Source organism: Grus americana, chromosome 5, assembly GCF_028858705.1.
Source record: "Grus americana isolate bGruAme1 chromosome 5, bGruAme1.mat, whole genome shotgun sequence".
Classification (NCBI taxonomy): domain Eukaryota; kingdom Metazoa; phylum Chordata; class Aves; order Gruiformes; family Gruidae; genus Grus; species Grus americana.
The window spans coordinates 605204-625623 of NC_072856.1; the positions used below are offsets into that span (position 1 = coordinate 605204).

General features: G+C 55.4%; 1 protein-coding gene across 3 annotated transcripts; it reads left to right on the forward strand.

The window, feature by feature from the left end:
* The first annotated feature begins 1905 nt into the window (after positions 1-1905).
* LOC129207333 (SITS-binding protein-like) lies at positions 1906-20163 on the forward strand. Of its 3 annotated transcripts, XR_008577430.1 has the most exons (13): positions 1906-2462; positions 3089-3341; positions 4088-4591; positions 7054-7225; positions 8037-8244; positions 8374-8524; positions 8769-8966; positions 9412-9680; positions 11399-11535; positions 13049-13170; positions 15036-15215; positions 18091-19679; positions 20121-20163. XR_008577430.1 is itself a non-coding variant. In XM_054828098.1 (12 exons), exons 3-12 carry the CDS (start codon positions 4133-4135, stop codon positions 18262-18264), a joined length of 2070 nt encoding a protein of 689 aa, XP_054684073.1. In that variant the 5' UTR covers positions 1906-2462; positions 3089-3341; positions 4088-4132; the 3' UTR covers positions 18265-20134. The 3 variants fall into 3 exon arrangements, 2 of the variants coding, with proteins under 2 accessions (XP_054684073.1, XP_054684074.1); XM_054828098.1 differs by having other exon boundaries at positions 18091-20134; XM_054828099.1 differs by lacking the exon at positions 8769-8966 and having other exon boundaries at positions 18091-20134.
* The last annotated feature ends 257 nt before the right edge of the window (positions 20164-20420 follow it).

A 20420-nucleotide genomic window follows, 5' to 3' on the forward strand; every position in this document is an offset into this window, starting at 1 on the left:
GGCTCATCGCTGTTATCTCCTGGGCTGAACATAGCATGGGAAAGTGGGGGGTTGGCCGTAGGCTTTCATGGTACCGTAGGATCGATCCCCACAGTGAGCGCTTGGCCGGAGCCCGAGGGATGGGGCGGCTCCTCCCTAGGGAAAATCGAGGAGAGACGCCAAGTCCCGGAGGCGCTTTGCTGCTCCCACCAGTTTCCTTTTGTTCTTGGCCAACCCCCACATCTCTCTCTTTTTATTTTTTTTAATTTTTTTTTTTTTTAACTAATATTAGAAAAAACCCAAGCATCCCCAGCGTAGGCTGGGCGTGCTGCTGGGAGGCTGCGGCTGTAATTGCTGGCGCTCGGAGGCCGTAGGAAAATATTGATGGTAAGGGCTGGTCCTCTCAAAGTGCGACCCCGCGCTGCTCACCTCTGCTCGCGCAGATGGAAAATCCCCGTGGCTGTCCGTGCTCTCTGGTTTTCCAGCCAGCCTGAAAGGTAACGAGGATTTTTTTAAACGGATGTGGTATGCGATCTACGGGGTGTGCTGTGAACAAAGCTGCTCTTACGGGCCACCGATCCTAAATCCCAGGGGGAATAAGCCTTAGTCCCTGGCTTCTGGGTGTTTCACCACAAAGCTTTGATTCCCGAGCTCGGCCGATGGATGCTGCGGGTTACACGTATTCCCAGCCGCCCACCCCATCCCTTCCCTGGGCGCAGCAGCCCATAGGAGCTGCACCCCCCCCCCCCCCCCCCCCGCCCCAGCAAAAGCCCTCGGGGGTTCGTAAATCAAAGTCCTCGGGAGATGGCACGTGTCCCTCGGCGTCCGTGGCGCTTGGAAAGCCCCGGCGGGTGTGAAACGGGAAACTCAAGCTCTTTTCAGATCTGTAAGGGCAAAAGGGGGGAAAGATGCTCCGTCTTGCAGAGGAGGCGACTTAAAACTGCCAAAATCCTCTGCAAGAGGAGGGGCAGGTCGGCTTGCTGGAAACAAGGCGAACCACCCCAAAATGATTTTTTTTTTGTGTGTGGGTGGTCAAGGAGAAGTGCTTTTTCTTGGCAGTTTGAGGAAGACTAACGGAGGCGAAGTGGGGCCTCAGGTTGTTTGTGGGAGCCGGGTCGTGCTGTGATTTGTGATGGGCAGGAAAATTGGTAAAACCATTCCTCCACCCCAACAAACCTTGATGAGAGGGTGGGGAGAGGGTTAGGCCCAAAATCCCCCGTGCAGCCGCCTACTGACAGGGCTGGCGGGGGGCCCTAATCTGGCAAAATACTGAGCTGCCAAAACCTCCGGCGGGATTTTTCCCTGAGGTGCAGGGAAGAGATCGGAGCTGCTCTTTAAGAAAAGCTTTTAACCCGCGTCCCCGTCGCATCGGCACCGCCGTGCTAACAGCACCCGCCGGACTCGTCGTCCCTGGGTTCCTCCAGCCCCATCCTGAAGCGATTCGTGCCCCCTCCGCCATCCTGCAGCCCTGATTTCATCGTGCGGCGTGCGACAGAGCTCTGCCTTGAGATGCTGCTGCTGCCGAATAACCCCATCGGTTGGCACGCCCAGCCCGTTTTGGGGCGAGGAACAGGGAATCGCCCATCTCTGTGCAGCTTTTCTGAGTTTTCGGGGCTACCGCCGCATCCCCGTCCATCCGTCCCTACCCTGGACCGGAGGGTTAAACCCTCCTGGTGCACCGGGGACCACGGCCCCATCCCAAAGATCACCCCATTTCTGCGTGGTTTTTAGCCAAACCGTGCTCTCGCTGGGGCAGAGGGATGTATAAAGCCTTGTAAAAAGAGTGGCAAATCCCACCCCAATAGTTCGGGCGGCTCGGGTTTATGCTGTAGCCGAACAGCTTGGCGTCACCGTGGGGGTTTATTAACTTCTACTCGCTGCCTTGTTCCCGGTCGTGGGGTGCGTTGAGCAGCGTGAGTCCCACGACCTTGCCTGTAACTTTGGTGGAAGAAGCACCCCTTCTCCTTTTTTAATGTTTTCCCATTTTATTTTAACTAGTTTTCGGTCCATAACCTTGATAGCTTTTTGGGGGGGTCCCGTGAGAGTCATGACCTCTTTCGTTAGCTCTTCGCCCCCAACCCCATCTCCATCACCTGTAGCTCTGCTGTAATCTCCTCTAACCTGGCAGCTGCAGAGAGGGTTTTCCCCGGGGGTGCCCGGTCCCTTTTTGGATGGACGTCTGTGTCCCCATCTCACCTTCAAGCTTTCGGTGAAGCCTTCCTCGTCCTTCCTCCTTATCCTGGATCCCACCTTTTCTCCCCGCTCTGGAGCCGCTGCCAGCGGCCGGAGATGCTCGTCCCGGTATGATCGACCCATTTTCCCCTCCATCCCACACTGGCTATTGCCCCAGCCGAAATGAAAAATTAATCCTGGAGGTTCCTGTGGGGAAAGGCCCCTCCAGGGGCTTATTTGGGCCATGGCCAAGGATGTTCCTGGTGGATTCTGCAGTCCTGAGACCCTCCCGAAGAGCAGCATCTCCTGGGGTGAGTAACACTTTTGTCTTTGGGTTCAGGGCCTGGGGTCGTTGGGGTTTCACCTGGATGCAGAATGGGGAAACTCTTTGAAATCTCAATTTTTAATTTATTTTTTTTGTATAGCTTGGCAGCCAGCAGGTCTGTAAAATTGCTTGTAAAATCCAGGTCTTCCCTGATCACCCGCAGGCAGGGGGAGGATGGTGGGATGAGTGCGTGGGGTGTGGAAAAGGGGATGGAAATCCCAGATTTCCAGAGTTTTCTGCACTGGTGGGGATCGCAACGGTCCTGGGTGACCGCTTGCCTCTGCGAGGGTGCTCTGCTTTCGGGTGCAAGCAGCACCCTTCCCTGCAGCACCCGTTTCTGCGGCCCCGGGGGTGACTCAAGGGGAGCCCCAGCAGCTCGTTTAGTGTGAGGTAGAAACAGGGAGAAAATCCTCCAAAATATAACACCAGTAAAAATACTACTAACAACAAAAAAGCCGAAGCAGCAGAACGGGGAGGCTTAGTGCTGCCGCGGCTTTCTCGTGTGTGGATTCGCAGGTGTGCAGCGAGCGCTCAGCCGGAGCCGTATCAATAACTTTGCAAAAAAAATCACTTTAAAATTATTATACATGCTTTTTAAAAATATTTTTTTAGATGTCCTGCCTGCAGCGTAACTCCCTGAGGATGCGCACAGCTGGCGGGGGAGCGGGGGGGCAGGGAGCACACCGTGTCTCGTCTTGGGTAACGCGCTGGCTTCGTGCGGCTCAAGTTGCCGGGCATACGGGTCTCGGAAAAGCTGCCCCGGGGAGAGGAGAACAACCCGCAGCAGAAAAATAGCTGGGGCTTGTGCGCCGATGTCGACAACCACCTTCGGGGGCTGCGAAAGCGTCGGTCACCCCACCTTCCGGTAACCGAACCGCAGCTGCGCCTGTGCTTGGGGGACGCGACGGGTGGGCACCCTGGGCTGGGGGGAGGCAGCACCCAGCCCCCGTGTGAAGGCAGCCGGGCAGGGTGGGGGGGCCCTGGGGCATGGGGGGATGCTGGTCCCATGGGTGGTCCCGTGGGTCGGAGCACCGGGTGGCCGTTGCCTCCAGCGAGGGCTCGGCCGGTGCTGCCGGACCATGCCCGCAGGTAACGTGTCTCCCTGCTCCGTGCAGTCATCAAGTGCCCTCAGAGGCACGAGGGAAGGGGCATGGAAAACCGGCGTGGCGTTCCCCCCCTTTTCTCTAACCACCCCGGCAGTACCTTTTTTCTGCGCCCCTCGGCTCTTGGCTCCTCGGTTCGCAAAGCAGCGGTAAAGCTGCGCCGCTTCGCAAAGCGAAAGCCCAAAGATGTGCAGAGGCTCCAGCGCTGCCCCCTCGCCCCTCCCGTGGCTTTCGGCCACGCGTGTACTTCTCCGCCGTGCCAAGGGGTTGAGCTGACAACCGGGACGGGGTTTGGCGGCTGAGCTGCCGTGGCAGCCGGTGCCGAGCCCGGCAGCGGGATTTGCCGTGCAGCAGCGAGCAGGAGGAGGCTGCAAAAGATTTCTCTCACCTTTGGATCATGACAGAGAGAAAAGAGTTGCGGCTTCGGTTTTTTTTTTTTCTAAACTCTTTTTTTAATATTCTCTTGGAGCAATCCAAGAGGAGGGCTTGCTTTCTCGTGCTGCTGCAGGAGGGGAGGAGAAGAGGAGCCGGAGCATCCCCCTGAGATCGCACCATGCCACTCGCCCGCCCCACCGGCCAAATCCCCGACGCCGCTTGGACGTCGGGCTTCAGGGAGATGACGGAGCCCTGGAAAGGTGCCGTCGGCTGCCTCGGCGTGGCCGTCTTCTTCGCCATGACCATCGGCATCATCTCCTGGCAGGCGCTGGAGCAGTCGCCGGAGGAGTGGGTGCTGCGGGGCCGTGCCGGTGGGATGCTGTGGGAGCGCCGGCGGGGTGCCCTGCTCCTGCGGGCGCTGCCGGCGGGGCGGATGGTGGCGGTGATCACGGTGGGCGGCGTGCCGGCCGCCGAGCCGCCTCCGCCACGGGACCGCTGCTGGCACGACGGCGGGCAGTTCTGCTACGCCTGGGAGGAGGACGCCGAGCTCCGGCTCTCCCTCGAGCCCCCGCCAGCCCCCGCCACCGAGTGCTACGGCGTCCGCTGGACCCCGCTGCGCCCCGACGTGATGCTGAAGGTAATGGGGACCCCGTGCCCTTCTCTGAACCGTCACGTTTGGGGTGAAACGAGCCAAAGCGGGGAGGTGCTGGCCCAAACGCACCATTTCCCGGCGCGGTGGTGGGGTCGCACCATGGTCGGGGGCACCCCATCTTCCAAAGCCTCTGGTAGCTGGAGGGTCCCGGAGGGGAAAAGCCCCTCCGGAAGCCTCGTGCCCTGATGCCGAGGGGCTGCGGCCGCCGCGTTGGTAACCCCCGGGTGGGAGAACTGTGTTTGTAGAGAGAGCAGACAAACAAGCGCTTCAGATAACAATGTTGGCGAGGAAGGCGAGCAGCTCGGAAAGGTCTGCTCCAACCACAGACACGATGTGGCAGCTCCCTCGGGATGAGATTAATCCATGGCTGCTGCCCCAAAAATTTATGGGGGCTTTTTTTTTTTTCTTTTGTATCCTTCCCAGTTTTCTCCCTCAGTTAAATAAAAGCAGACTCCGAGAAGGAGCCTCAGGGAGGGGAAGGAAAAACCCTGTCAGAGCATGGTGCCCGGCTGGGGGGAGCCCTTGGGACGGGGTCCTGCGGGGATGGGGAGCTCTCCCTGTTAGCTGTAAATAATCGCCTGGTGACATCGTAAATCGCCTGGTGACATCGTTTTGGGCCGGGGGAAGGTGTTGCCTGAACACGACCGCTGTGCGTGGGGCTGGTTTTCCTTTGCTGGCATCAGTTTGGGGCGGTTGGGAGCACGAGCGAGCTAGAATAGGGGTTTTTTCCCCGCTTTAAAAAAAAAAAAAAACCCCAAACTGTTGGAAAACATGATCCAGCGGAATTTAAGAGTTAGGAGCAGGCCTATCCCCCCCGTTTCCCACCTGTGTGACTGGCTCAGCTGACACCTGGCACAGCTATTCTGAGCCTCCAGGGTTTCCACGTTAATAATTCACATCTCCTCCTCTCCCCACCCCGCAGAGACACTTAACCTCTCTCTGTCCCCGCGGCAGAAAGGAGCCGAGGGCTCCGGCACCGCGCGGTCAGGTTGGGGGGGGGACCCTTGTGCTGGGTCGGGAGGCCCTTGGGTCCCCCTCTGCCCGTCCCAGGTTTTCGGGGAAGCCTGTCCCCGCGTGTGAAGTCACGCGGGAGGCTAAGTCCTGCTGATCCCCCGCTTTGGCAGAAACGGGAAAGTTGGTTTTTGTGGGTTGGTTTTTTTTTTGCTTTAGAGGCTTTGAAGCAAAACCGGATGGTTTCTGAAAGGAGGGGGGGGACAAGGATGGGGATGTGCCCTGGGAGCAGCGGCTCTTGGGGATGGCTCGGTGCCCCAGACACCCCGCGGGTTTAGGCGCTTCTTGCCATCAGCCCTCAGGACCGGAGGGCTCTGCCTTGGCAGAGAGCGGGGAGACCACCGGCTTCCCCAGGGATGCTGTGGTGCTCCGGGACGGGCTCCCACGGCGGGTTAACCATTGCCCTGCGCGCAAACTTGGGTTGGAAATTCACCCCAGAAACACTGCAGACAGTAGCTGGGAGAGGTTTGGTTTGGGGCTTTTTTTGTTTGTTTGTTTGGTTTTTTTTTTTTTAAAAACAACGTAGCTTTTCTCCAAGCTGGGTCTGCAAAAGTGCTGTCACTGTGTTTTGAAGCTGCTGCCTTGGATTTTCCACCTCTGCCCTCACATCACCTGCGAAACCTTGCTGAAACGGTTTTCAGCATCTTTTCACCGTTAATTTTGCTAATTGGGGGTGGGCGCAGGGATGCATCCAGGCGGGCTCTCCGAGGTGCGGGGTGTCGTGCATGGGTGTTACCTCCGGGTCATCCCGCTGCTTCACGGCAATTTTATCTTATTTAAGTTCATCTAGCTAAAACTGACAGGCCTGGGGGAAGATTTCTCGTGGGTTTGTATTTTAGAGGAAATCACAGTTTTTAAGGCATAGCCTTTATTCCCGTGGTGGGATTTTCCTGCTCCTCCACCTGGCTGCGTGTTGAAGGCAGCTGTGTAAGGGGAGAAGGAGAAAAATTGTTGTCTTTGGCTTTAATTAACAAGTTAAGACTACTTTTGTTCTTCAAGGGAAACAAAGCATGTAACTTGCACGACCGACTCCTGCTGCAATTTTTTTTTTCTCTTCCTACTCTGACAGCATTTGATAACTCTAACAGACTGCAGGCTGAGAAATGGGGTGCTTAGACAGAATTTCAGCATTGGTTTTGTGCCTGGGAGCCCGGCTCTTGTGTCTGCAGAGGAAAATCTTAAACCCGAGTATCTTCTACCGGGTCGGATGCAGAAAGCAAAGAGCGAGCACCCGCTGCTTTTTGCATAAACCACCCAAATCTCGGGGGGGGGGGGCGGGATTTTTCCTCCTGGGAAAAGCCCCGTCCCACGACTGCTCTGACAACACCAGAATAACTCACGGGGGTTTTGCCTCTCCAAAGCAAAGGCGACTATTCGCGCGCCCGCCCTCGCCCCGAGGTGTTTCTCGCCCGCTGACGATGCTCCCTTGGCTGCAGGATTGCTTCTCCATGGCCAACGTCTCCTGGTACGGAGGGGCGAGCATCCGCGCCCAGCGCTGGCCGCTCAACGGCGCCGAGAGCCCCGCGCAGCCCTTCGTTAGCGGCAACTTTGGCAAAAACCCCGCCGGCTACGGGCCCGTTGTGGAGAGATACTTCCTAGGCTCGACAGGTAACGGCATCCTTCCCCGTGCTTGAACCCCTGGGTTTCTCCATCCCTCTCCCTGTCTGTAAAGCAACTAGTTTAAGAGCGGGGCGGGTGTCTCTGAGATGAAAATACTCCACAAATGTAACGGCAGCGGGCGCAAGGCACGGGTCCCACGCTGCCCCATCCCTCTGGGAGAGGCTGCGATATCGCACCTCAGCACCTAAGCTGCACTTACGAGTCAGCGCCTGAGAGGATGGGGGTGACCCAAGTCACCCCAGGGGAGTCCCATGCTCTCGGTGTATGTTTTTGTGGGGTTTGTTTGGGTTTGGGGTTTTGGTTTTTTTTTTTTTTAAGCAGAGGTCTGTGTCCGTGGCCGCATCCTCCAGCTCCACTCGAGCGGCTTCACCCTGCGCTCCCGGGTCCCTGCCACTGCGAAGGGATGCTGGATGCGGGCGTGAGTTTAGTTGCCATTGTCATTTTTGGGGGGATGTTTGGATTATTTTGCAGAACGCCAAACTTCAGGTATTCCCCCAAATTAATCAGTTGATCTGCCAACTGCCCTGCATTGGTGAAGCTGAAGCCGCTGCCGAAGCTGAATGCAGAGCAAAGAGGCAAGAAACAGAGCAAATCCAGCCCTTGAAAGGCATTTTGGAGGCTAAAAGCGAATAGGGGAAGCAGAGAGTCGGGATTTGCTCGCACGGCCAGGATCGGTGCGGGAGGTCCTGGTACCAGTTAGGCTCTGCCCCGCGCACCCCTGTCCCTGCGGCCCCCGGCGCGAGGACCGAGAGGAGCCGGGCGCTTGCTGCGACGCCGTTTTCCTCTCCTGTCCCCAAAGGAGTGACGGTGACAGTGGCACCCGACGTGCCCCTCTTCCTCTCGCTGGAGAGCAACAGGCACTTCTGCCTGGGAACGCCGGCAGGCAGAGCCGCGGTGCCCCTGCGCTACCTCCTCTGCGTCAGCCCGGACGTCGCGGCCGCCCACCGGCACGTGGGCAGCCAGCTCGCGGGGCCGGCACGGGCGCTGCCGGATACGGCGCTCCTGGGGTAAGATGCTCCTTCCCTCCCGGCTGCGGGGCCGCTTCCCAAGCCCTTGTCCTGGTCGCTGCCCCGAGCATCTCGGGTAGCACAAAGTGCAACCCCCCCCCCCCACTCCCAGCTCTTTGCACCCCGCAGGTCTCCCATCTGGCGATATTACGGCCCAACGGGTTCGGCTGCCAAAATAAAACGAGGTTTGCAGGCGCTGGGCAAGAGATTGAAGCGGCATCGCCTTCAGGAGGGGATCCTGGCCCTGGGGGAGCACTGCACCGCCGTCCTCGCCGCCGCGGTACGTCCCATCCTGCCGGCCCTCGGGCTCAAAAGGCAGATGGAGAGCTGCCATCAGCCCTGCTCTCGGCACCGTGAAATCCAACGTGTAAAATGCAGCCACAGCCCTTCTGTGGGGTGGGGGCTGTGAGCATCCCCCCCTCCCCGAGCAGGGATGCTCGTTTGGACTTGCACCCCACGCAGCTGGTGCTCGGTGGCTTCGCCGCCCCTACAAAACGCCTCGTTCTGCCTTTCCCTCCCCACAGGACCAGGTGCCCTCGGCACAGAGGAAGAGGCAGGGCTCTGCCCGCGCCTGGGACCCTTCCCTGATCGAACCGCTGCAGCTCTCCGTCACGCTGTCCCCGTACGCCAGCATCGCCTCCCCGCTCTTCCTGCGCTCGCTGCAGGACGGCCAGGCGGCGAGCTACTGGCTGAGCCTGCAGCCCCGATTCGGGGGCTGCTCGGTACGAGACCCTCCTCCAACCCCCAAACCTGCTGCTCGACCTAAAATGAACGTTAAAGCTGAGTAAATACCCACGATCCTCCCGTGCTGGGGGCAAACCCTGCAGGTGCAAAGCAATGCCCGGGCGAGCAGCTTTTCCCCTCTTGCCTAAGGAAGCAGCTTTCAGATTTCCACTCCCAAAAGATATTTTTTTTTTAAAAGTTGCCAGTGTTCAGAAAATCCCCTCAATTCCCTTTTTTGTAAGTCATGTTATAATGATACGCCAATTTGCCATCCACTCAGGGATTTTTGGGGGGGGGATAAGGGGGGGACAGGGGGTTTACACCCCGATGCGTTGCACCGCGACGGCGCAGGGTGAGGACAGAGCAGACGTCCTTCAGCCTCGCGCCCCGGGCTCTGGTGGGATGTTTGAAGGGTTCGACGGATATTTTCATCCTCTGCCGCAGGTCCCGCTGCTGACCACGTGGAAGGGGCGGCTTTGCGCCCGCCTGAACGTCACCAGCGAGGCAGCGCTGAGCTGGTACCTGGCACGCGCCCGAGGGCTGCGGCAGGCGCTGGGGGCCGCGTACATGGTCTTCGAGGGTGCCGAGGGCAACGCCTTCCTGGAGCAAGCTGTCCCACCTCCCGCCGAGCTGGCGGGCGACCGATATGCCGCGGCGCTGGCGGCGGCGCTGGCGACGCTGGGAAACGCCACCGTCATCAGCGCCGGTGCCAGGTGGGTACCGAGGAGAAGATGCTTTGCTGGAGCCGATGGCTGCGTGAGCTGCGTGGGAGACAGTCGAGGTGATGCTTTAAATACGGCCTTGGGGTGCCGGGGCACCGCTCAGCACCCGGGGAAGGAGCGTGGAGGTGGTCTAGGAAACGTGTATGGAGGGGTCGCTCTCATCTCTCCTCTTCCTCTCTCTTTTGCAGCATTTTAATAACTTGTTTAAACATCTCTGAGTATAAAAATGCTTAAATGCGTTAATGCCAGATGCCATAAAAATGCATCTTGTCATTTATGGCCGTTCGAGCTTCAGGTCGCTGCCTCTCCTGCAGGAGGGAGAGGGTGAGCCCTGGGTTCTTGGCCAAATCCCTGTGTCGGTAATGGCTTGCGGTGCCAAACGACTCCGGTTTTCTGCATAGCCCACAGCAGGGACAATTTATTAATGAGTAGTTCTAACGTGCCTCATCGACCCTTTAGTTAAAGGCACCAAAAGCTATTACTTTTCTTTTTCCCCGCTATTTTTATGTTTGGCACATGGGAAGGGATATGCGGGCTGTTGCAAAATTACTTATTTTCTGTTTCGCGTGAGGCATTGCTGGTAAACTGCCTGAGAAGGCAACTTCAAAATAGTTCGTTTTCAAAGAAAGAGCCAAGTTTCACATGCCACGGTGGTGACGAGCTGGCAGCCAGTGTGGATGGCTCTTAGTCATCTGCAAAACCAGAGCGTTCAAAGAGCCCCTTTTCTAACCATTTTTCAGCCTGTTTGGGACCGTACCTTTCCTGGTGGGCACTTTCCACACCAGAAATGTTTCATAAACCATCGCATCAGCCTTGCTAGGATGAAAAAGTGTCCCTGGGAGACCTTTGGGGAGTCAGCAAATGGGTGCAAGGTCAAGGAGGAAACCAGGCTCTAGGAGGGAGCAGACTCAGCCCAAAAGCCCCTTGGTCAGAGGAGCTCCAGACCATTTTTCAAGCCCAAGCTCATTGTGAAGGTCCAGATCTGACCCCTTCTGGCCATCAGAAATGCTATCTCCTGCGCTGGGCTGCTTGATGACATGACCCCCCACCTCGCCAAGTAAACTCCAAGCATAGAAACGCTACTGGGAAACAAAATTAAAAAAAGCATTGGGAAAATGATGTTTTATTCTGGCAGACAAACCCGCTGTCAGGAATGACAGCCACTCAATGTGAAACAGATGAGCACAAATGAAAGCCAGGAGGAGAAATCCTCCCCGCAGGACGTGCCTTCGGAGCCATCCGCATCGCAAGGAGGTCGGTGCTTTGGGTTTGGGGAACGGTCCAGGGCTGAGGTGCTGTTGGGGTACCCCAGCCGGTGTCATGGGTATGATTTCCGTGAGCATTTCCCCACCGGGGTTGGTGTTGCCGTATGAGAGGTAGGAAGATGATGGCCACAACCCAGAGCGTGGCTGTGCTGCCAAGAAGGTGGGCCACCAAATGGTGGTTCCTCAGGAGATCAAGCCAGGAGAAGGAAAGCTTTGAGTTAGGGGATTTGGGGAGGAGGAGGAGGATTGGGGTTACCAGACTCGGCAGGACAGGCGCAGTGGGTGGGAGCGGGACTGGGGAGCACCGATTTTCCTCCAACAGAGATGCCAAGTGGTTGGAGAAACCCGTATCTGACCAGAGCGACTGCCAAGACAGCCAGGCATCGGTGAGTTCTGGCTCCTGCGAGCCATCCAAACCGTTGGGTTTGTGCTGCTTTTCCCCAGATCCAGTCATCTACCGCTCTTCGTCCAGATGAGCCCGCTGCGCTCGGACTGGAGCCACGCTGGTCTGAAGGGGGTTATTCCCTCCGTGCTGCACTACAGCCTCCTGGGCTACAACTTCTTCATCCCCGATGCAGTAGGTAATAGCTTCTCTTCTGCTTTCCCCCCTGTTTCTGGCTTGTCTGCAGAGACTTTTTGCAGGTTGTTCAGGCGGGAGGTATGTCTGCACCGGCTGGCCTGGGTGTGCGAGATGAAGGCTTGAAGCATGTTGTTCCTGGCACCCAATTTTCTGCTGTGACTCCACTGGGTTGTGTGTTACTAGGGCATCGACTGAGGCATTGAAAACAAAAACCCAACGCTGTAAATGTTAATGGGCAGCCCCAGAAGCAGCCGGGGCTCTGGGGGTGCCCTTTGTGGAGCTCCTTGCCCGCAGGCGGAGGGCAGCCCACTGCCCCTCGCAGCTTTGCTCGGGTTAAAACCCACCCGGGAGGAGGAGGAGGGAGCCCACAGCTGGGAAACTGCACGCCCAGGCTCCTTGCTGGGAAAGGGATGTTCCTGAAACACCAGCAGCCCCGCTCCAAGTTTGCGTTTCTGCTCCAGGGCACAATGGCTTGAGAAATCCTTGAACAAAAACATCACAAAAGTTGAAACAATCCTTTAATCGGGGCCAAGCAGCTTGTTTTCCCCCCCTCCCTGGAGGTGACGGGGTGGTTTGTGTTTGAAATGTGCCCCAATCACACAGAGGCTGCACGTGGAGGGTCAGACCCAGAGGGCTGCAGAGACAGCCCTGAAAAAGGGGGGGCATTGAGCAATTTTTTCAATTCGGCCTCTATTTTTAGCCCGTTTTCCTTAGAAAATGAGGCTCAGGCAATCACCGCGTGCCAGCTCCTTCCTCAGAGAGATGTCGAACCCGTTGGCTTATTCCAGCCGTGCCGGACGAGAGCAGCCCCCCCTGCACCGAGGGGGTGGGCTGCTGGGGCGTGCGGTGCCGGGGGCTGTTTCACCACGACAGTGCGCGGGGGCCACTCGGGACGGGCAAGGCCCCTGGGGGGGAAGCGGGGCTGCGGGCGGTTCGGGTGAGCCCTTGGCATCGCGGTGTTTTGTGCCGGGTTTTCAGGGCGATGCTGGCTCCCAGGGATGATGCTCCAGCCCACGGGCTTCCTGTCCTGTCCCGTCCTTCCCAAGCCCCTCTCTGGTGTTTTGGAGGGGAATGGGACCCCCTCCCACGAGGCGTTTCTGATTAATTAGTTAGTAATACTCTGCTTCTCCAGCGTTTTTTTCACTATGCATTGCAAAGGATCCAAATTACAGGAGGATTTTCCCGTGGCGCATCATCTCTGCACAAATTGGCAGGGCAGTCCGACGCTTTCCCAATGCTTTTCTTTGCAGGAGAGAAATCCCTTTTTACAATGTTCTGCTAAAATCTAGAAACTCCTGAGACCTCATGCCCAGCATGTCTGGTCCTAAACTGCCCGGAGATGGATGTCTGATATTTGCAGATGGTGATCAAGGCAGAAAAACAGGGGTGGGGAGGTTTTGGCCCCTTTTGCAGTGGGGTAAGATGTCCTGCCCACGTGGAGAGCAGGTCGTTTGGGACTCACCCCGTGACGAGGTGACCCCGAGCAGCTTCACTCAGCTCCTCGTCCCCGGCAGGAGGGAGCCTGGCTGGTGATGCCCCAGGGGACCCGGAGCTCTATGTGCGGTGGCTGCAGATCGTGACGTTCCTCCCCGTGATGGCCTTCAGCACGCCGCCCTGGCTCTGCTGCGAACCCTGGGTACGTACCCCCGCGGAGGATGGCACAGTGTCCACGTGGTGGGTTGGCCCCGGTGCCCCCCCAAAGCCGCTCCATCACCCCCTTCCTCAGCTGGGTAGGGGAGAGAAAACATGCCGAGGGGCTGGTGGGTGGAGATAAGGGCAGGGAGGGATTGTTCACTAATCACTGTCATGGGCAAAACAGACTCAACCTAGAAAAAATTCATCTCACTTATTACTGAGCAAAACAGAGCAGAGCAATGAGAAATAAACCCAAATCTTAAACCACCTCCCTCCACCCCTCCCTTCTTCCTGGACTCACCTTCACTCCCCATTTCTCTCCCTTGGGGAATGGGGGTCGTGGTCAGTTCATCACGCGGTGTCTCTGCCGCTCCTTCCTCCTCACACTCCTCCCTGCTCCAGCCTGGGGTCCCTCCCACGGGCTACAGTCCTGCACCAGCTTCTCCAACATGAGTCCTTCCCACGGGCTGCAGTCCTTCATGAACTGCTCCAGCGTGGTCTCTTCCATGGGGTGCAGACCCTCAGGAGCAAACTGCTCCAGCGTGGGGTCTCCCACGGGGTCACAAGTCCTGCCAGCAAACCTGCCCTGGCGTGGGCTCCTCTCTCCACGGGCCCACAGGTCCTGCCAGGAGCTTGCTCCAGCGTGGGCTTCCCACGGGCCGCAGCCTCCTTCAGGTGCCTCCACCTGCTCCAGCGTGGGGTCCTCCACGGGCTGCAGGTGGAATCTCTACACCCCCTCATCCTTCCTCCACGGGCTGCAGGGGGACAGCCTGCTTCACCATGGCCTTCACCACGGGCTGCAGGGGGATCTCTGCTCCGGCGCCTGGAGCTCCTCCTCCCCCTCCATCTGCACTGACCTGGGTGTCTGCAGAGTTTCTTACATCTTCTCACTCCTCTCTCCGGCTGCAAAAGCTGCTGCTCCTTTTTTTTTCCCTTCCGAACTCTGTTACCCCAGAGGTGCTACCACCATTGCTGATGGGCTTGGCCTAGGCCAGGGGCGGGCCCGTCTTGGAGCCGGCTGGCATTGGCTCTGTCAGACACGGGGGAAGCTTCTGGCAGCTTCTCACAGAAGCCACCCCTGTAGCCCCCTGCTACCAAACCCTTGCCAGGCAAACCCCAAATGGTGCCTCGTTTGACAAACACCCCCGAGAGCCATCAAGGTCCCCGCTGGGGAAAGCTGAGGCTAAAACTCCCCAGCCTGTTCTTGCTACCCGCAGAGTCCCGCGCGCTGCCCCAGCAGCCCCGTCGCTGTATGCGCTCAGCGGTGTTTTTGCTGCAAAGTTAAAGCGAGTTTTCATGGCTTTATACTTCACGGCTACGTGCAGCGTGGGGCCGGTACGCACGATGCCTGCGGGGATGACAGCAATTGTCACGTGCCTCTCTCTCCCTTTTGCTGCTGGAATCGTTTAATTATAGTTTGATCAAATAGTTAATATTGACAGTAGAGCGAAGCCTGCAGATTCACATTCAGGACCTTGTTAAACAGTTGGAGGCGTTTTCCCAGGGATGTTACCTTTAGGGCAATAAACGGGGAGAGCGACTCATAAAATCGAGGGCACGGGGGGAAATGTCATTAAACCTCTTTGGCAGCAGCAAGAGAGTTCATTGCTTTGGTTAGAGACATCGACACGGGCACCACGTGCCGGCCGCTGTCCCCAGCGTTCGCATCTAAATGGGCATCAACCCACTGTATCACCCCTGCGCGCACCCTGTTAGCTGCCAGAGCTTGGTCAGGACGTTGCAGTTTGGAAATCTCCCTTCCCAAGGGAATGTCTCTTATCTTTTTTATTTTTTTTTCCTGCTTGCTTCGCTGTTTATTGGATGAAGGACTTGTCAGGGGTTTCTTTTTCTTCCCCTGCCTTGCAGGTGCTGAATCTTACCCGGCAATGTATACAGAGGCACCGGGACTTTGTTGTGCCGCTCATCGTCAAATACAGCGAGGAATGGCTACGTTTGGGGTACCCCATCTTCCGGCCGGCGTGGTGGCTCAGTCCCACAGATCCAACAGCTTTTATCGTAGAGGATGAGTTTCTCATCGGAGACGAGGTGGGGAATGTGGGGGCTGAATGCCCTCGAAGGGCACCCGGGAGCAAACAAGGTGCCCCCTGCGCTCGCCCATCCGCCCCTCTGCATCCTACCCGAACGCAGCGCTCGAGCAGAGGTTGTGTGAAACCAAAGGGCTGACGGGACCCCGTTGGCTCCTTTGGGTTTGCAATTTATTCAAAACGAAGAGTCGAGAAGACTTTTTTTCTTTGGTTTTTTAATATCAGGGTGTTTTTCAGTCCTTTCTGCTGGAGGGCACCTCCTGATGGGCAGCATTGCTCCTTTCCCCCCTCTCTTTGGGCTGTTAATCCCATTACATGGCACTGCAGCCCGCAATCACCAAACGTCCTGTCGGGGGGGAGCTCCTCGGGCCACACTTTGAGGGGTTTTTTTGATCCTAATCAAATGCAACCCCCAAACCGATGGGGAGCATCAGAGAGCACAGACCTGTCCTGGTCTGAGGCAGGACCAAGCGTTAGGACGCTGGGCTAAACCTTTTTGAGCATCACCCGTGACGCGAGCAGCTGCTGCAGGGTGCTGACGAACAGGGCTTCGTGCTGTTGCTGAACCCCTCCCGCTTCTGAGTCGTGCCCCAGGCTGTTTTGGGGGGGGGGGGTGGAACTGGGCCGGGAGGATAGTCCCGCTTTGAAATCTGCTTTTTCAGGCTGTACGCTCATTGCTCCCAGATCTCTTGGCAGCAACCTGAATCAGGCCGGACCGATCTGTCAAATCAGGAAGAGCACCCAAAAAGCAGGTTTTATGTCAGATTTTTGCTGGCTACCCAGGGAAAGGAATATTTGCTCCCTCTGAGCAGACGGGACAGCAATGCCCTTGGCCTCGCGCAAGCAGTTCTGGGACGTGGAGGTGTGGGACTGCAGTGGTGGGGGGTTGATCCTGGACTAGAGGTCTTGAAACTGGATTTAACAGTGCACAGCCATAACCCAGCACTGCTCACGAGCAACCTGCCCCAACTGGGGAAGGGAACCGGAGCTGACCGCTATCGAATCCTTCCACCAAAGCGTGTTGAAATCTAATAGCAGAGAGACAAGTTCCACTGATTCGCCCCCCCCCCCCCCCAAAAAAAAATTTTCCCGCGTGCTGTTTGGTGGTTGTGACGCAGCGTCGCCGCTGGTCAGCGCCATCTGCCTGGCAAAAGCGGCTGCTGCAAGAGGCAGGAAGCCAGATCTTGCTGCCAAAGATGTTTATAAAGGCGAGGAGGGTCTGAAAGTGTCCCCCAAATTGTGCCAAACGCCCCGAGCTCTCCCTGGGATGCTGCTGCTGTGCAGCTTGCGGAGCATCGCTAAGGGGTGCGGGGATGAGTGCCCAGCACTTGCTCTTTGCTGTTGACCAGGACCTCAAAAAATGGGGTTTAAGAGGGACTGATCCATAAATTTCATATCTATTTTTCACTATTTAGCCTTTTTTTTTTCCTCCTTTAATGGCCTTTCTAGAGTTTTAATTTTTTTCCTGTCATCCCTTATTTCTTCATCATCATGTGAAGCCAGTTCTGCACAAATACAAATCAAAGCCTCGGTGTTCAAACAGATTTAAATTGAAGCCAAAGCAGCTGATTTTGTCTGGGTTTGGGGTTTTTTCTTTTCAAAAAAGTTTCGCTTTTCTTGCAAAACTCTTATTTAGGGTGCTGAAAACCTCCTTCAGTTTCTGAAGTGAAATAATTTATCAAGAATAAATATTCTCAGAATGTTAGAAACTGCTTTTCCTATAAAGCAAGGAGGAAAAAAAAAAACATCTCTGAAGTGCTTTGGAGACTGGCTTACCTTCACTAAGTCATTGGGCAGGAGCGAGCAGAGCACGCTTCTTATGCCTCATGTCCGAATGGGACTTGTCGATTTGTGACCCAAGAGCAAATTTTTTATGCTTTTATCTCTATACACTTTTTTAATGCAATTGTGCATACGCCAAGGCCCGCGGCTGAGATTTTCATGAACGTTTGAGGGCATTGGGCAGCTAAATCCCTTGAATCTCAAAGGAGCCCTGAGTCCATAGAAAGATAAATCAAACGTGCTTGTTGCTTGAGATGGTTTATATCACGTCGTATATTTTGAAGGTGAGGGGTTTTTTTCCTAGAGTTTATGTAACCTGCAAGACTTCATTAGTCTGAGAGGCTGCAACAGGAGAGGCAGGAAGGAAAGCTGGGGAGGGAGGGTTAAGTCGCCCGGAGAGCAGCCTGGGCAGAGGAATTTTGAAGCCCTCCTTTCTAGCAGCCTGGAGCTAAAGCTTTTCTCCCACCCCTATAACGTGTTCATTTCTGATTGGAATACAAGTTTCTACCGGGTTTCATACCAGATTATGTTTGACTTCATTGATTAAGTCGTATCAAAGGGTCTGCCTGAACAAGATCCTCCCAAGCACGGGGACAGGAGGGGAAAGGGAAATCCCTGTGGCGCGTAGGGGATTTGTGGCAGAGTTGGGAATCTCTCACCTCGACTCTGCCACAATTCCCATTGCAATCTGGGATTTACTGGGCAGCCTGTGCCCCGGCTCTGCCTGCATCTGCCCTGTCCCGCTCGACCTCCAAGCACGAGCTTGGTTTGCGGGAAACGCAGATTTCTGACGGTTTTCTTTTGTTCAGGTCTTCCAAAACATGAGCTGGATGGACTCTAGGGGCTACCGCAGGCAGGGGTGAGCCCAGTCCCAGTCGGACGAAGGCCACGGCATCATCGTTTCTCACTGCCGTTCAGGAAGCCTCGCGCTCACCTGCTTTGGCCTCTGCTGCTCTCGTTTGCAGCCGTGAGCCAGAATTCCCGATCCGCTCTGCGGTGGCTTGTTGTCCCTTCAGCCTCCTGGCCGGTACATCCCAGCTAATCCTCCGTCTGTGAAATTTCTTTTTTTTTTTTCTTTCTTTTTTTCACTGCAGGTCCTGATTGCCCCAATAACAGAAAAAGGGCAAACGTGGAGAGATATCTACCTGCCTGGAGCAGGGCACCTATGGATGGACACCAACACTGCCCGCGTCTTTGACGGAGGCACCGTCCTCAGGAATTACTCCGTCAGCCTTGCAGAGGTGCCGGTTTTTGTAAAAACCTCCTAAATTCACAGACTGCCGCAAATTTTGGACAGTTGACATCCTTCAGAGCAGCGCTGGCCAAATGTGCTTGCTCTTCCTTGAGACTATTTCAGCCTGTTTGCACTTCTCCAAGAACTCTTTTTTTTATCATTGTTTCAGCAGAAACTGTTTGAATCTCCTATCATTTGCTGTTATTCTAAAATAGAGGAAATGCAGCTTCGGTACAAATATACATCCACGCAGAATGTCGACCTACATCTTTCCAGGGTTTTCCCGGTGAAATGTTTGCGTGCGTAGGTGGCACATCCAGCATCTCCAGATCCCTGAGACACTGCTCAAAGACGCTGCCTTATCCAGAGAGTGGATTCTCCAGGATAGCGAACATCAGTTTCTACTAGGATGAGATTTTATGCATTTAAAGAAAAAACTCCGTAGAGGGAAACCTAAATGTACGATAGCTCCGTTCACGTGCATGGACGTCACATGTGCTAAGTGCTACCTGCTTCTCTCTCATGGCTGTGTGTGTACGTTCCCCAGGAGCGGCTTTGGTGGTGAGATACCGACTTTGAGGATAATTGGAAAACTGGGTGAATTCCAGGTCTATTGGAAGTGGGTTTCTGTGGAAGAAAAACACCACGATCAAACAAAGTGGCTCTACCAGAGCCTGATGTGGACGGGCAGGATGCGTGCCCACCTTGGAATAAAAACTCCAGAGCTCAGCATCCCATACCTAAACTCCAGCGTGCCCCAGTCAGTGCTTTTCACCATTTCTTGAATATTTTTTTTTTTAACTCTTTCTTTTTGCAGTGCGAGTGGGCTCCGGTGTGACCACTCTTCCTCCATCCAGCCAAAACCATACCCACGGGCAAGGCGGATGTCCCGCGTGCTGAATGTGCGTTTAGGGAGGTTACATCAGCTACTGGGACAACCCCAGTCAGGGGTGAGTGGGACGTTAACGGGCGATTCCAAAGGCTGGCATTTGAGGTTTGTTTCAGTGGATAAATCACACGCCTTGGGGAACCAAAGGCTCTGCTTCCATTCGCTCCTTTGGCCTGAAACGAATTCTGACGAGCTGGATCCTGATTTAGAGGAAACCCCCCAATCCTGCTGTCTGCGGCTGGACACAGAGGAGATGGAGCGTGTGACCCTGCCCGGAGAGATGGAATCACTCCACGTTCCGGATGGTGCTGGCATTTCCTTCCAGATGCCCCTGAAGTCCAACCGATGACAGGATCAGCTTTTGCTATTCTTGGCCTCTGGAAAAGTCACTAACTTTAACCCAGGTTTAGCAACTGGCTGAAGATTTAAAAAAAAACCCCATGTCCCTTCCTAGTGCATCTTTAAAAAAACAATAATAATAATAAATAACACCACATGATGTAAAAATCCTCCAGCAACATCTTTCTGTGCCTGTTAATAGGATACGCCTCACTTTTACAGTAAATTTGCTTTAATTTGAGTTTCTTGCTGCGTTGGGTTGTGTGTCGGTGTCACCGAGCCGTTTCTGGGCGCGTTACTGCCAGCTAAACCCACGCTCTTCATGCGTTTCCTCGCATGTGCCCAGTTGGAACTTAAAGACTATTTGTAGTCATCAAAATGTTAATGAGGTGTTTACTAACGTAGACTTGATTTAAAAGATTGGCCCCCCCTTTTTGGTGTCTACGTGTGCTACGATGACGTGCTCCCCTCCTTCCCTTGACACCCCCGTGGAAGAGGCATAAACACGTCCCCTTGTTAAAGCAGCTCCAGGAAAGGAATAATTAGAGAAGGTTTAGGCATGTTGCCAGGAAAAAGCGGTTAAGAACCTCGCATGTAATTTTATTCCTCTCCCCCCCCCCCCCCCCCCATTATTTTAAACTATTCTTCATGATTTTTTTCAGGTGGGAAAAATCGACTTACGCATAAGTTTGAGATCTACAGAAGCGGATGGGATTTCAACGCATGTTTAAGTAATGCCCTGAAACGGGAGCTCCGTGACTGTGAGCTGATAAAAGCTTGCAATTTTGACAAACCATGAAAGCTTAGTAAAACAACCCCAAAAAACCCCAACCAGCACAAGCTCTTCTAATTGTTATTTTAATTTAAGCACGTTATTTTTATCTACCCCCTGTGCTATTTGTGTTTACTATGCCACGGATGTGTGTGTCTGCATCTTTCCCAGGTGTGTTTCTCCATCTTCC